Genomic DNA, 15,576 nt, shown 5'->3' on the forward strand with positions numbered 1-15,576 from the left:
ACCCCAGCAGTTTGGCTCCAAAAATGCTATCATAACCATCTTCCTATCCTGTAATCTCTGTGGATGTAGTCACATCAAAACACACACACACACACACACACACACACACACACACAGCAACACAAATTAATACATGTCATATCTGCTGGCAAACAGACTCAAATCAACCAAGACATGCTCATTTAAAATGAAGTTTTACTTGAAGTATAACTCCTTTGAAGTATACTCCAATGAAGTATACTTAAAGTATACATAGGGAAAAGTGCAAACATCTATGAATTTTTAGAGTATGTCCAGGGAACCAGCACCAGATTAGGAAACAGCACAAGCAGCTTCCAGAACTCCCCCTTCCAGTCCCAAGGGTGACCACTGTTCTGATTTCTCACACCATAAATTAGTTTTGTCTGTTTGGAACTTCATATAAACAGAATCATACAGTGTGTACTGTTGTACCGACTTCTTTCATGAGACTTGTCCCCCTTGCTGGGTGTAGGGGGACCTCACTCACCTTTTTGTGTCCAAGGTGTGAATAGGCTACAGCTCCTTTTCCACTTTCTTTTGATGGGTTGTTTCCAGTTTGAGGTAATTATAAATAGTGCTATGAATGTCCCAGTACACCTCACTTGGTGCTCATACCTACGCATTTCTGTTGCAGGTTGATGATGTTGGAGTGGAATTGCTAGATCGTAGGGTTGGGGTGTATTTTGGGCTTCAATAGAAAACTGCGTTTTCCAAAGTGTCTCTACCAATTTACACTTCCCCAGAAATAGGAGAGGTCCAGTGGCTCTGCTTCTTCGCTTACCCTTGGTGTGGCCTGTCATTCTCATTTAAGCCAATCTGGTGGAGACCCACTCCTATGCAGTGTCTGGCACGTACTTGGCATTGAGTTAACAGATTGTTCAATGAATGGCTGAAGGAATAGTTGGACAGTGTAGACGTGTAGACCTAGACAGCCTGGCGAGAGTGGACGGACACACACACACACACACACACACACACACACGGACACGGACACGGATACGGACACGGACACACCCCCCCCACCTGGCGAAGAGTGGACGCGCGCGCACACACACACGTGTGCGCGCATTTCAGGGACGCCCGCGCGCAGCGGACGCACACCCGGACACAGTCTCTCTCGCTCTCCCAGCGCCCACGTGGTCTTGAACGCACCTCCAGCGCTGCCGCGCGCGTCCAGTCGCGGAGCTACCCCCAACCTCCCTTTGGGCCGCGGGCAGGGGGCGCTGCGCGTTTGGGCGCCCCAAGGGGGCGGGCCAGGGAGGGGCGGGGCTGGCCGTCTTCCAGGCCTAGGTTCTGGCGGTCGGCGCAGTAGGGCCGCTCCGGGGACGGGCCGGGGCGGGGCGCGGCGGCAGGAAGCCGGGCGGGGACTCGCGGAGGCGCTGGGGAGCTAGGGAGGGCGCGGCCAACTCCCGGAGGGACGTCTGGCCGAGAGAACGGCGACCCGGCCTGGCGCCGAGCCTCAGCCCGCCGGACGGGAGGCGGCCCAGCCGCGGGCTCGGTCTCGGCCCCGGCCCCAGCCCCGCCAGCATGGCCGGCCGGACCGTGCGGGCTGAGACCCGGAGCCGGGCCAAGGATGACATCAAGAAGGTGATGGCGACCATCGAGAAGGTCCGGAGATGGTGAGCGCTGTGCCGGGGCCAGGGACGGGACGTGGCGGGGCCACTACTCCTCTAAAGGCGTCTACCCTCCTTTCACCAGCTGTGGCCCCAGGTGTTATGTGTGCCCCCCAGCTGCGCCCTGGATCTACAAGTCTCTGTCTCTCTTCTCCTGGCTACACCCTGGGGTCTACAAAGCGAGTTCCCCAGAGGTGCCCTCCCAGAGCAGGAGCCCCCGCCCCCGCCCCCACCCCCATTTACTTCGCATCCCCTAAAGCTTTGACATTCCTCCAGAACGTATGCCCGGATCTCAAGCCAGGCCCATAGCCGTGTGCCCCCCCAGGGGTTTGTGAACCATGGCCCCACGCCATTCTCTCACTAGAGACGCCCCCATGTATGCCCTGGGGTCTGCAGAGCTCTCTCTCTCCCTCTAACTATGCCCCATTAGCAAAACTGCCCCTTCCCTATGAACCACCAACACCTCTGCAGGTATCCCCAGATGTGTCTAGCTGCTGAGGGGATCTCTCAACTCAGGCCTTTCTGACCTCGTCCCCCCACTCTCCCACAGGGAGAAACGCTGGGTGACTGTGGGCGACACTTCCCTTCGTATCTTCAAGTGGGTGCCAGTGGTGGACCCCCAGGAGGAGGTGAGCAAGCTCCCCCACACCAGACCCCGCATCTGTGCAACCTCAGGCAAGCCCCTCCCCATCCTGGCCTCCACCTCCAGTCCCCACTCTGAGACCTCATATACAGCGGCCCAGACACATGTTAACAATTATTGGCAACTCCACCCCTTCTCTCTTTTTCCTGCTCCAGACCCCAGAATTCAAGACCTAACCCAGTGTGCACCACCTCTATCACCTCATGTAGAGCCTTTTGTTTCTTTGTGCCTCAGTTTACTTATTTGTGGAGTGGGGGCTCTGCAAGCGCAGACTGATCCTTGCCCCTCTAATCCCCAGGAGCGAAGGAGGGCAGGTGGCGGGGCAGAGAGATCCCGAGGCCGGGATCGTCGGGGCAGGGGTGCCAGCCCCCGAGGGGGTGGTCCTCTCATCCTGCTTGATCTCAATGGTATGTAGGGATCCTGGGATTTCAGTGGGTGGGGTGTTATGGGGTTGAAGGAGGACTGGGGACCTCAGGCCCAACCCTCTCAACTTTTGCTCTCACAGATGAAAACAGTAACCAGAGTTTCCATTCGGAAGGCTCCCTGCAAAAGGGCACTGAGCCCAGCCCTGGTGGTACCCCCCAGCCCAGCCGCCCTACGTCACCTTCTGGACCACCGGAAGGGGTCCCGGAGGAAGCTCAGCCTCCACGGCTAGGCCAGGAGAGAGGTAGGACCAGGTGCCTCCCAGGAGCCCTCCCCTCTGAGTTTTGTCCTCCCCAAAGCTGAAGCTACCGGCTCATCCCCCTACCTGTTTCTACTCCTGTGTTGCCTCCTCAGGAGGCCTTCCTGGCTCCTGTGCAAGGTCACTGCCCTACTTCGAGTGACCGTCTCCTTCCTCTTGACTTCTTCTGGTCTGTTGATAACTTACCACTGTCTGGGATTTTCATGTAAATTTAACTTTTACTACCTGAGCATCTTTTCCCTCTACTCCCACCTTCTGTCAGCTTCCTGAATGTTGGATCCATGTCGATCTTATTTGCTACTGTATTTTTAGAACACCATGTGGCACATAGTAGGAGCACAGTAAACATTTGCTAAGAAATAACTGATAATTCTAAGAGTCAGTAATAATAAGTGATAATAACAGCTAATACTTACTGAGCTCTTACTGTGTGCCTGGCACTCTTCTAAGCATTTTACGTTTTGTTTTATTTCATTTAATCCCCACTACAATCCTGTTAGGGTTGTTATCACCATTTATAGATGAGAAACTGAAACCCACAGCAGTTAAGTTGCCCCAGCTCACACAGCCAGTGAGCCAGCATCTTGGGGACGAGTCTTCTTTAACTTCGCTTTCTTCCATGTAGTCAATCCTCTATTTGGTCAGTACCACCTCCCAACATTCCTACCTTCCTTTCCCTCCTCAGGCTCTGTCATCTCTCACCTTCACCTGGCTCTAGCCTCCTTGTAGGTCTCTGTTCCCCGAGTCACCTCCACATAGCTGATGGAGCAACTCTTTCTAAAGCACAAGTTCGGGGTCATTTTCCTGTTCAAAGCCGTCAGTGGCTCCCTATGGCCTTTGACGCCACAGCTTGGCACTCTGGGCTCTCTGTGAACTATCCCCTGCTGACCTCATTGTACCCTTCAGAAACACCCTGATTTGGGCCTATGGCTATGTCTAGATTGTGCCATGTACTTCTGTACTTTTACTAATATAAAAACAGTAACTGGCATTTATCTAGCACTTAACTATGTGCCAGCTACTGTGCTCATGGCTTTACCTGTATTACCTCATTTAATCCTCTCAACAGTCTTATGTTGTAATTACTATAATTATCCACATTTTACAGATAGGGAAACTGAGGCCCAGAGAAATTAAGTCCTTTGCCCAAGGTTAGGATTTGAACCCAGGGACCCATATTCTGTGTTCCCTAAGTATATTTTCCATCTGCCTAAAATGTACTCCACTTCCCCATCTGTCTACCTGATCAAATCCTACTCACCCGTCAAGATACCACCTAAATGTCCTTCCCGTGTCGTTTTCCTGGGTTGCAGCCAGGGGCTCACCTCCCTCCTCAATGCTCCCATGGCCCGGGGGCTTACATGACTGGCGTTTGTTTCCCCCTGATCTGTGCTATGGCACGGAGCAGCTGCTCAGGGAATGTCTGTTACCTTGACGTTCCAGATCCTGGGGGTATAACTGCAGGCAGCACCGATGAACCCCCAATGCTGACCAAGGAGGAGCCTGTTCCAGAATTGCTGGAGGCTGAGGTGAGAGAGGCCAGAAGGCTGGACTCCCGGGTCTGGAGGGAATGGGGCTGTGGGGCAGCCAAAGGCTTGGGGGATGCACTCTTGAGGTCCAGGTGGGAAATGCAGACCTCAGACACAGCTAAAACTTAGAGCTGGGTTCTTGGGACTAAAAAGGAAAGGGTGTTTTAGAAACAAAGTCCTTCGGGCTGGATCAGGGCTGATTTAAGACCATTAAAAGCCCAAAAGATCATGGTGCTCCTCCAAGTTTGTTTGTTTGTTTTTTTAATCCCAAACTATACAATTAGCTTAAGAAAGTCCCCTACAAACTTCTGATTTTTCCCACAAGAAATACCGTGATGCATTTTCCAGAAATGTCAAATATCAACTTCCTTCCCCAAAACAATATTGTTTCTGGTGCCCCACTTAATCTGCATCCTGGGTTCCTGGCTCTAGGCTAGACTCCTGCGTCGGGGAGGGGAGTGGAGGCTTTGGAGAAGGCAGAGGCTGGGCGGCTGCCCTCCTGGGTTTGGGTGGAGCTCATGCCTGTCCACCCTTCCTCTCCAGGCCCCTGAAGCTTACCCTGTCTTTGAGCCAGTGCCACCTGTCCCCGAGGCAGCCCAGGGTGACACAGAGGACTTGGAGGGCGCCCCCCCACTCAAGCGCATCTGCCCAAATGCCCCCGACCCCTGAGAAGCTGGTCTGCCTTTCTTGTAGCCCCAGGGGCCCCTTTGACTTTTTACAAATAAAGACCCTTTTGTAATTTTGTGTCATGTCATTTCCCCGTCAGGGGCTGGGGAGGGTCTTTGGAGACAGTTTTGTCTCAGGCTCCATTTCTCAGATGGTGTCACTGAAGCTCTAAGAGGATCTTCCTATAGTCACACCACGAGTCAGGTATAGAATGGGGGCTTGAGCCAGGACCCTGACTCCCCAATACTCTTTCTCCTTGTCCTGTATCCTATATCTTTGACTCTTCCTGACCTTCAGCCCCGCTCTGGGAATCCAGGGACCTGGGCTCAACAATTAGACCAAAGCTCTGGGCAGCTTCTGCTTGTACATAGGAACATGGAGGCCCTTTGGGGCCTGGGACAACTCAATCCCTTTGCTACTCTCAGGAAGCTACAATATAGGGCCTCTTTGCCTCTGCTTAGTCATTCTTCCACTGGAACCCCTTCCCGCACTTCCAGTTGAGTCTTACTTCTTCCCAGTCTGATCACTACCTCCTCCAGGAAGCCTTCCTTTATGCCAGGTATAGTCAGTTCCCACTCTTCTGGTCTCCTACAGCCCTCTGTGCTTCGTTCTCTTTATCTCAGCATTTTTATCAGGCTGTTTGGGATGGTTGGTTTGTGTGTCTTGTCTTGTTCACTTCCTGTGGGCGCCTGAGGGCAAGACTTGGTCTCCAGTGTTACTTAGGCACTAGGCATACAGCAGTCACAGCAACTGTTTGGTGAATGAATGAATAAATGAATGGGCTGGGGCTATCCAGGAAGCCTTCTCAGAGGAGCTGGCACATGAGATGAACTCTGAGAGAAGAACCTCAGTGTGTTTTCTGTTTGTTTGTTTGTTTGTTTAAGATTTTATTTATCTTTAGAGAGAGGGGAAGGGAGGGAGAAAGAGAGGAAAAGAAACATTAATCAGTTGCCTCTTGCACGCTCCCAACCAGGACCTAGCCTGCAACCCAGGTATGTGCCCTGACTGGGAATCAAACCGGTGACCTTTCGGTTCGCAAACTGGCACTCATTCCTATGATCCAGGGCCAGTGTGGTAGATTTGAAGTCAGAAGTTCTGTTGCAAGTCTTGGCTCTGTTACTCACTAACTGTGGCTCTGCATGGACCATTTTCCTTCTCTGAGTCTTAGTTTGTTCATCTGAGCAATGGGGAAAATAACTAGGCCTCATCTATACCACCGTTTTATGGGAACCTTCAAATAATACAAAACGCTCTCATTCACTCTGTGTCTGCAAGAGAGTCAGGGACAGGTGTATTATCCCTCTTTTTTTTTTTTAAAGATTTTTTAATTTTACTTATTTTTAGAGAGGAGAAGGGAGAGAGAGAAACATCACTGTGTGGTTGCATCTCGCACACCCCCTGCTGGGGACTTGGCTTGCACCTCAGGCATGTGCCTTATCCTGGGAATTGAACCGGTGACCCTTCGATTCACAGGCTGGCGCTCAATCCACTGAGCACACCATCTAGGGCCCTATTTTCATTTATTTCTTAAGATTTTATTTACTTTTAGACAGAAGAAGGGAGGGAGAGAGGGAGAGAAACATCAATGTGTGGTTGCCTCTCACATGTTCCCTGCTGGGGCCCCAGCCCACAACTCAGGCATGTGCCCTGACTGGGAATCAAACCCACGATTTGGTTCGCAGGCCTGCTGTGTTAAGTCCACTGAGCCACACCAGCCAAGGGTCCTATTTTTATTTTTAATAAAGAAAGAGACTAAGGTTTAGAGAGGACCAAATTGGAGCTTTAAAGAACTATTAAAAAAATGTAAGGGCATTTCACTACAGTAGCTGCAGTAGTAGTATTTGAGCCAGGGCTGGCTGGGGAGTCCGGTATGCAATGATGTGGTATATTCATTTTCTGTTGCTGCTGTAACAAATTAGCACAAAGTGGCTTAAAGCAACACAAATATATTATCTTACTCTCTGGAGGTCAAAAGCACCAAAATTAGTCTTAATGGCTACATGTCAAGGTGTCTGCAGGGCTGGCTCCTTCCAGGAGCTTGTAGGGGATAATCTGTTTCCTTGTCTTTTCCAGTTTCTGCATGCCACCTGCATTTTTTGGCTTGTGGCTCCTCCCCCCCATCTTCAAACCTAATAGCATAGCATCTTTCTAACTCTCTTGTTCTCTGCTTCCATCATCGCGTCTCCTCTGTGTCTCCTGCCTCCCTTTTATTGTATAAAGACCCTTGTGATTACGGTGGGCCCACTTGAATGGTCCAGGATACTCTTCCCACCTCAAGGTCCTTAATTTAATCACATCTGCAAAATCTCACTTGCCCAATAACGTAACATCGTCGCAGGTTCTGGGATTAGGGTGTGGACACCTTTGGAGGGCCATTACTCAGCCTCACTACTTGTGGTAATAATCTCAGTCATTTTTTTAGGTGTGTGGATCATCTCATTTTTTCCCCTCAACCAGCCCATGAGGTGAGAAGAGTGCTCTGCAAACTGTAAAGCATCTTGTATGGGTTAGTAGTACAGTATTATGGCCCAGGATTCAGGCTTTGGGTTTGAATATTAGCATCTCCAGTCATTCACTATGTTACCTTGAACAACATCTCTGTGCCTCAGTTTCCTCATCTGTAAAATGAGAACAATAGTAGCATCCACCCGATGAGACCATTGTAAGGATTAAATGAGGCAATACATGGAGAGAGAATACTTGGCTTTGCACATAGTGTGTGCTCAATAAATGGCAGCTGTTTTTCCTATTAAGCCATTTTACAGATGAGACTACTAGGGTGTAGGGATAGAGGCCCAGAGGCTTGCCTGTCAGTAAGAATGGGAAGAAGTCCATTGCTGAGCAGTCTTGAAAGGCTAATGCTTGAGTCGCTCCAGTCCCACGCATTTATGTTTCTTAGCCCTGGCCTACCCAACCCCCACTCCTCTACTTGTGACCAGATTTAAAAGCTACCTTTTCTATAGCCAGACTCCTTGATCATCATCTTACCATGCCTCCCTGCCTCCTCCCAATGTTCATACTTTTCCTTTTTGACATTGTTCTACCCCTGGCTCTGGTGTCCTGGCCCAGTGCTACTCTTCCCCTCTGCCACTCTCTCCTCTTCCTGATCCCTTAAATATCTCTTGCCCTGGCCTAGCTCTTTTTTTCTTGGAACTCTTCTTGCTGTGTCCCACCTACTCCTGGAATCAGTGGTTCCCACGTCTCTGCCTCCTACTTCCAGACTCAAAGAGCAAATGCCTTCAAGACCTCTCTGCTGGGATGTCCCATAGAACCTCAGCCTCATCCTCCTCCCAACCTGTTTCCACCATCCTGTGCCGAGAAATGGCTCCACCATACTAGAAATTGGCTAAGACGGCAGCACCCAGAAGTCAGAGTCAAAACCCCACATGCTATCCTGGGTTATCCTAAATAATCCTACCCTCCGCCCCTTTCTCTAGGGCCCCGCTGTTGTCTGGGTGCCTCCCTGTGGCCTTCCCTGCTTCACTGTTGCCCACCCCCAATCCGTTCTCCGCCCAGCATATGGGCAGCCTCAGAAACCCCAATCTGTTCACAGTGCTGCCCTGGGTTAGAACCCTCCAGTTCTCATTACCAGCAGAACCGAGCCCACACTCTTGACACTTCCACCCTGCACAGCTACCCTTGGAACTGCCTATAATCGCCTCCAAATACACGCCACTGCTTTTCATTTCTAAGGCTTTGCTCATGCTATTTGCTCTGCTAGGAGTGCCCCTCTCATCCCCTCTGAATCTGGCATATGCCTTGTTTTTCAAGCCTCTGCTTCCTGGTGGGGTTTTCTCTCCTTTCATGCCCCTGCACCCTCCTCTGCCATTTCATGGAGCACTAGTTACTGCCCTGTGATGGTCTGTGTTTGCTTTGGCACCAGACTGTGAGGTCCACTAGGGAGGGGAATTCCTTTATTCACATCAACACGTATTGCGTGCTTATTTGTTAGCTGGGTACTTTTCTAGGCACTGGGGATACAGCATAAACAAAACTGAAAAAAACTTTGCCTTCATGGAGCTTATGTTCAGTAAATTTTTTCATATGTAGGAAATTAAAACTACTTTTTAAAAAACAGCAAGGAAGATCAGGAAAGAGTGGATTGCAGTTTTAAATAGAGAGCTCAGGGGAGGCCTTACTGAGAGACATTTGAAGAAAAACTTGAAGGAGGCAGGGAGAGAGCCAAGCAGATATCTGGGGGAAGAGCATTCTGGGCAGATGGAACAGCCAGTGCAAAGGTCCTGAGGGGCAGCGTGTCTGGAAATGAGATCAGTGTGGCTGGAACCGGAAGAGAGGGAGGGACAGAGGATAGTGGAAAATGAGGTCAGGTCAGAAAGGGCCTCATAGGCAAGGCAGGCCCATAATCTGTTATTCAAAGTTTGAGAATAAAAGAGAATGATGTATTTATAATTATGCCCAGGTAACAGATGAAACCTGGGATAACCAGAACGTATTGTCATCCTGTTGGAGGCCATTGTCAGGACTTTGGTATTTACTCTGGGACAGATGAAGGGCTATAGAAGGAGTCTGTCTGAAAAGAGGAGGGACATGATCAGACTTAGTTTTTTCCCCCTGATATTTTATTATCAAAAGTGTTAAACATACATCAAAGTTGCAAGAACTGTACAGGTAGCACCCATATACTCACCACCTGGATTCTATAACATTTTACTGTATTTGCTTTATCATATATGCATTTCAAAATAAGGTGCAATGGTACACTTCCCTCTAAACACTTCAGCATGTGCGTCATTAACTAGATTTCAGTATTTATTCACAAGTTTGTTTTTCTTTTCTCTTGAGGTAAAATATCCATGTAATGAAATGCCCAGGTGTTAACAGTGAGTGTATGTATTCAACAAATACATACATCTGCATAACACAAGCCCTTACCTAACATGTCACTATCTTCTCCCAGTTCCTGTTGCCCCTCCCAACTGCCCGGAGGCAACCATTGTTCTGATTTTTGTTTTGATTAGGTGAACCTGTTCTAGAGGTTGATTTGCATGCAATTATACAGTGTGAACTCATTTGGATCTGTTTTTCATTCAGCATAATGTTTTTGAGAGTCATCCATACTATGCTTGGATCAGTTGTTTGTTCCTTTCCATTGCTTGGTGGTATTCCACAGACTTGGGTTTGACTAGGATCACTCTGCCCCATGGAGGGCAGATGGGTCTAAGTCTTCTCCCTGTTTCTAGCTACCTGCACAAGCCTGTCAAGCCTGGGATTCAGCCCCAGGTGAGTGCACCCCAAGGAAATAGATGACCCTTTCCCGGGGACCTTTCTAGAATGTAGAGTCAGAAGCATCAGCCCCCCAGAAATCTGGGGAGACAGAACTATTATCAGGGGGCAGGACCTAGCATGACAAAGCATCCTGGTTTGCCCAGCTCTTTCAGTACCTCAGCTCCACGTTCCAAGAAATCACTCAGTCCTGGGCAAACTGGGATGGTTGGTCAGCCTAGCCAGATCCCACCCCACCGCTTTGTTACCCCAGACTGCACTACCTTCCTCCTTAAGGACTGATTTTCCTCAAACTCTAAACTGGCCTCCTCCTCCCCTGCTCTAAAACTTCCAAAGGCTTTTGCCTGGCAACCCAAAGCATATACAGGCGTACCTCAGATTTTGCGAGTTCCATTCCAGGCCACCATAATAAAGCAAGTATCACAATAAAGCGAGTCGTTTTTTTGTTTTTTTGTTTTTTTGTTTTTTTTGCTGGTGGAGGGACTTGCCTTCCATTTGTAAAAAACGCAACACCTGTGAAGCACAGTGATGTGCGGTATGCCTGTACTCGGCCTACAGCAGTGATTCTCAAACTTTTCTGCATGTTGGAACTACCTAGGATTGTAATACTTGGTTTCCACCCCCAGACATTTTCATTGGTATGGAAGGCAACCTGGGCATTGGGAGTTTTCAAAGCTTCACAGATGATGTTAATATGCTGCAAAGTCTGGGAACCATTGGCCTATGGATATAACTTGCTTGGCTTACATAATGTTGAATATGTTGCAAACACTTAAAATCAAGTGATTTCATATAAAAAAATTTGAACTCCCAGCTACCTTTGACAAAACAGACCGTCTGAGACATTGAGGCTGCCAAGCGTGGTAATCACCAGGGGCTGTGGGGCACTGACTGGCCCCCGAGGTGGAGCCCGTGTGTTCCCCTGTTGCCAGTCCCACCACTTAGTGTCTTATTCTTTTCACTTCTGTCCATTTGCAAGGCCTGCAGGCTAGTCTGAGCTCTGCAGCCAGGCCTTCTGAGGCCTTGTAGGTGCAGGCCTCTGCTCGCCTCCCCAGCTCTCACTTCCTGCCCTCCAGCCACATGGGCTTTGTGGTTCCCTTTCACGCCTGCCTTTGCCCATGCAGTTCTCCCACCAAACTCTTTATCATGGCAGAAGAAACCCTGCTTGCTCAGTTTGGCCCCTGCCCATCTCTCTCACTCCTTTCCTCTTACCATAAAACATTACAGAACTTCAAACACACTGAAGTCGTTCCCATTGTAGCACATGTTATCCCTCATCTGGGTCTCTTCCCTTCCCGTTCCTGGCTAATGCCTACTTATTTGGCCTTGACTAGATCTCACCTCCTTCAGGAAGGTTCCCTGACCCTTAAACTAGGTCAGGTACCGTTAGTCACTGTACTTCCTCTTTTGCTTGACATCTCACTTCCCCTGCTAGACTAAGGTCATGTTGTTCTTGTGTCCTCTTAGGGCCTAGTGTATTGCCTGGTAAATAATAGTTGTTCATTAATGAGAGAACAAAAGCAAGCACATGTCCCTTTCTCTACTGGCAAAATTCTACTCTTCTTCTGCTTACATTTTTATTATAGCGTCTAAAACTGTTCTCCTGGAGACCCAAAGTCTCCTTGAGCTCAGGTCCATCTTAAGTGGGCCCAGTGGGTACCCAAACCCATCCAGTTTCAGAATGAGTAACTGGAACAGGCATACCCGGCGATGGGTGGAATCCCCACATCCGTGACTGGGTCTCTGCACTGCTGTGAACGCAGGGCTGTCTGATTGGTGATGCAGGGCCCTGCACAGGGCAGAGCACAATAACTTACTTTCAATTCCAGTCCATTTGTCTATTGATTTTCAGCTGGCAATGGCTTTTCCACTGGTCCCCTCTGCTTTTCCTCCAGTCAGTTCTGGGAGGTAGCTGTGGTGTAGAGGAGTGTCAAGCAGCGAGATAGGAATGGGCTTTTCCAGGTTCAGCCGATTTTGTACTGAGTGATCTCAGGCACATCACTTACCTCTCTAGACTTTAGTTGCCTCATCTGAAACATGGAGCCAATAATCGTTTCCTCATCTGTGGGCCATCCACCTGTTGACCTATGTCAGGAACAACCAACATCTGAGAGGCTGTATGTAAACCAAACTTTGTAAAGTAAATATTTCCAACCTTTAATTTTTAGACTCACCAGTAGGATCACTGGCAGGCTAGGACATCTAGGAAATGTAGTGCCAAAGAAACGAAAGTAAACTGCCTGTAACGTGTAATAATCCCAGCTGAGGTTTTAATGTACGTACTTTAAGATAGCATGAGGCGGTCGGGATAAATGAAAACAGGCCCCGAATGGGGTGCCTGTGCTGGGCTCAGAGGCTGTGCTACTTCAGTCGCCTTATCTGTAGAATGGATCCAGTGCTCCGCACAGCCTTTGTAAAGCTACCGGGAAACAAAGGAGGGCGGCGCGCTCGGAAATGGCCCAGCGCGAGAAGAACGCGCCGCGGCTCGGAGACGGTTAAGGGCACCGAGCGCCACGCCTGGCGTCCTAGAGAGGCCGCGGGCGGACTTCCGGCGCCGAGCGTGCGGCCGTTTAAGGAAGGGCCGGCACCGGGGAGGTGTCAGTGGAGGTATCTAATTTCTGTTCGTGGCTCTCGGGCCACCAAGAAGGGTGCCGGGCCAAAGCCCTTCCTTTTTTTGTAGCGGCATGCCAGGGCCACTTCCCTTAGACACCGGCCCACGAGTCCCTTTCCCCTGAGCTCTGGACTAGCAGTTTTGACTTTGGGCAGCGCTTGAGCCCCTCTCTTCCTTGGTTTCCCGGGCTGTAATGTGGGCGTGACGATTCCAGGACTAGTCGGGTTTCTTTCACTGCACCCTGAAATCTGCGGTATCCCCGTTATACAGTCAAGGAAACAGACCCAGAGAAAAGTTACTTCGGAATAGAACAGAGCAGGCATGCTTTCCCACTAGCTTATATAGTCCAGGCTGGGGCATGGTTCGCAGCCACATCCATTAAGTTCCAGCGCTGCTTCTCCTGGAGTCTAAGCATTTTTTCAAAAGAGCCACCGTCACCAGAAGGGGACCCGGCTGGGAGCGGGTCTGCTTAGGCAGACCTGTAGTGTGTGGGTTCTTGACTGCAAAGATGTCGCAACACAAGTCCAGGTGATTTTGAGAATACATTAATTAAAGCTGGTGATAGACAATGAAGGGCTTAGGGTAAAAGAAACAATAGGAGAGAGCCTAAGGCGGCCCCTGCTTTGGCTCCCTAGAAACGTTGTAGGAAAGAAGTGAGCCAAGGCCGGGCGGCTTGTAGCTCACTGGAGAATCAGAGAAGAAGGGGGCCTTGGAGACAGGTTCAGGGGGTAAGCCCAGGATGAGCTGCTCTGGTTGCAAGTCTCGTGGGGGACCCTTAGAGTTTAGGAGAAAGAAAGTTAAAAGTTCATGCCCCAGAAAAGGCATGGGTGTGCTCTAAAGCAAGCCCGTTGTGTCCTTTGGCTTGAGGGTTTTTAATCTCTCTTCCTTGGGCAGGAATCTTAGGGTAGGTCTTAGGAGGGTTTCAGCAGACTTCATTAGTTTTCCAGGTAATTCAATAAGCTAATTCATCAAAATGAGCATATAGGGGAGTTTGGGATCATTCTTGGTCAGCTTCACTGCTTTATTTTTATTTGGGGTCTGCCTGGCTCTAATTGGGTTTTTTGTTATCTGTCCCTGACTTCATCTGTCCTTGGGTTTGGCTGGCACAAATGGCATTAATTGGGTCTCTGTTACCTATCTCTCTGACCAGGGTTGCCTTAAGCTATGTATTCTCTGATTAGGGAAGAGAAAGAGGTATAAACCATTTGCTCCCAAGTGTTCTTGATTAGGGAAGATAAGGTCTTGCAATTTACTAGCCGGATATAAATTGGTCAAGTTGTTTGGCGTTGTCTGATTGTCTTGTTTCAGTTTCCCCATTCCACTTGCCAGTGAATTTTCCTAGGTGCTTAACATCCTGCCTGAGCGCTCTTCAGAGCTGTGTATCAGGAACTGTACCTACATATCTCCTCTCACTCTTATTACAACCTCTTAAGGCAGGTGTTACTCACATCTTACAGGTAAGAAAAATGGGCTCAGGGCAGTTTTCTCCAGAGTTGCTGAATAGGCAGGAATTATAAACCCAGGTTTGACTTGACTGACAGGTCTCTTTTGGGGAATGTTTGCTAACATTGAGTGCTTACAACTAAACTCTTTTACAAAGGAGGAAAAGCTTACCACTAGGAGATGATGGGAAGGGGGTATCACAGACCTAGTGGCCCTGGTTCAGGTGTTTTTGCGTCCCTTCATTTACCTCAAAGAGCAAGAAACAGATTTAACATCTTTTTATGAGCAGCTTTTTTGAGATACAACTCACTATACAATTCATCCACTTAAAGTGCACAATTAAGTGGTCCTTAGTACATTCACAGAGTTGCGCAACTATCACCAGTCAATTTTAGAACATTTTCATCACTCTCAAAGGAAACCATACTTGTTAGCAGTAACTCCCATCCAAACCTCCTACCCCCTGCTGTAGGCTATCACTCATCTAATTTCTGTCTCTCTAGATTTGCCTATTCTGTACCTTTCAGATAAGGCCATATGTGACCTTTTGTGACTGAGATGATCTATTTTGAATGAAGTCCAGGCTTTGAGCTCAGAGCTTTAGCTTATAACCACAGCCAGTTGGAATTGAATAACATAGCTCTGTTGAATAACAGCCCTGACTGCATAGCTCAAGTTGGTAGCTATGATTTTTGATTTTGTTGTATTTATTTTTACTACTATAGTGTAAGTGATAAGTATTTCCGGTTATGGAAGTGATATCGTTTCCTTTTTTAATAAATTCATTTTCCATAAAAAGTGAGTTGATACTTTTAAAGAACAAGATTAAGGAAATAACAATAGAGGTGGTACATAAATATGTCTGAAGGGATGTGAATGAAGTTTGGAAAACTCTAGATTGGTTTGAGATTCTCCAGGACACAGTTTGAAAACTACCCTATTCCATTTCAACTCTCCTAATGACTATGAAGCATATCATTTTACTGATGAAGAAACAGGTGCAGAAAAGTTAGAGTAACTTAACTTTTACATAGTAATATGTAATATAGTATTATCAGTAGCTTGTCCATGGTCACCCAGCTAGTAACAGAACCTAGACTTAACCTAAGTCTAATTCCAAAGAC

At 48.6% G+C, this 15,576-nt stretch overlaps 1 protein-coding gene across 3 annotated transcripts in view; it reads left to right on the forward strand.

Annotated features, from left to right (window-relative positions):
- The first annotated feature begins 1,410 nt into the window (after nucleotides 1-1,410).
- Nucleotides 1,411-15,576, forward strand: part of BCL7C (BAF chromatin remodeling complex subunit BCL7C) — a 289,889-nt gene continuing 275,723 nt past the window's right edge. For 2 of the 3 annotated variants that reach the window (XM_054582666.1, XM_054582664.1), the window contains exons 1-5: nucleotides 1,411-1,640; nucleotides 2,185-2,263; nucleotides 2,576-2,684; nucleotides 2,783-2,944; nucleotides 4,403-4,488. In XM_054582666.1, coding sequence (XP_054438641.1) covers nucleotides 1,549-1,640; nucleotides 2,185-2,263; nucleotides 2,576-2,684; nucleotides 2,783-2,944; nucleotides 4,403-4,488 — 528 coding nt within the window. In that variant the 5' untranslated portion in view covers nucleotides 1,411-1,548. Of the gene's footprint in view, nucleotides 1,641-2,184; nucleotides 2,264-2,575; nucleotides 2,685-2,782; nucleotides 2,945-4,402; nucleotides 4,489-5,031; nucleotides 5,224-15,576 lie in introns of all 3 variants that reach the window. The other variant, XM_054582665.1, reaches the window with a different exon arrangement.

Source organism: Pteronotus mesoamericanus, unplaced genomic scaffold, assembly GCF_021234165.1.
Source record: "Pteronotus mesoamericanus isolate MK-2021 breed Mesoamerican mustached bat unplaced genomic scaffold, CSHL_Meso_final contig_72, whole genome shotgun sequence".
Taxonomy (NCBI): domain Eukaryota; kingdom Metazoa; phylum Chordata; class Mammalia; order Chiroptera; family Mormoopidae; genus Pteronotus; species Pteronotus mesoamericanus.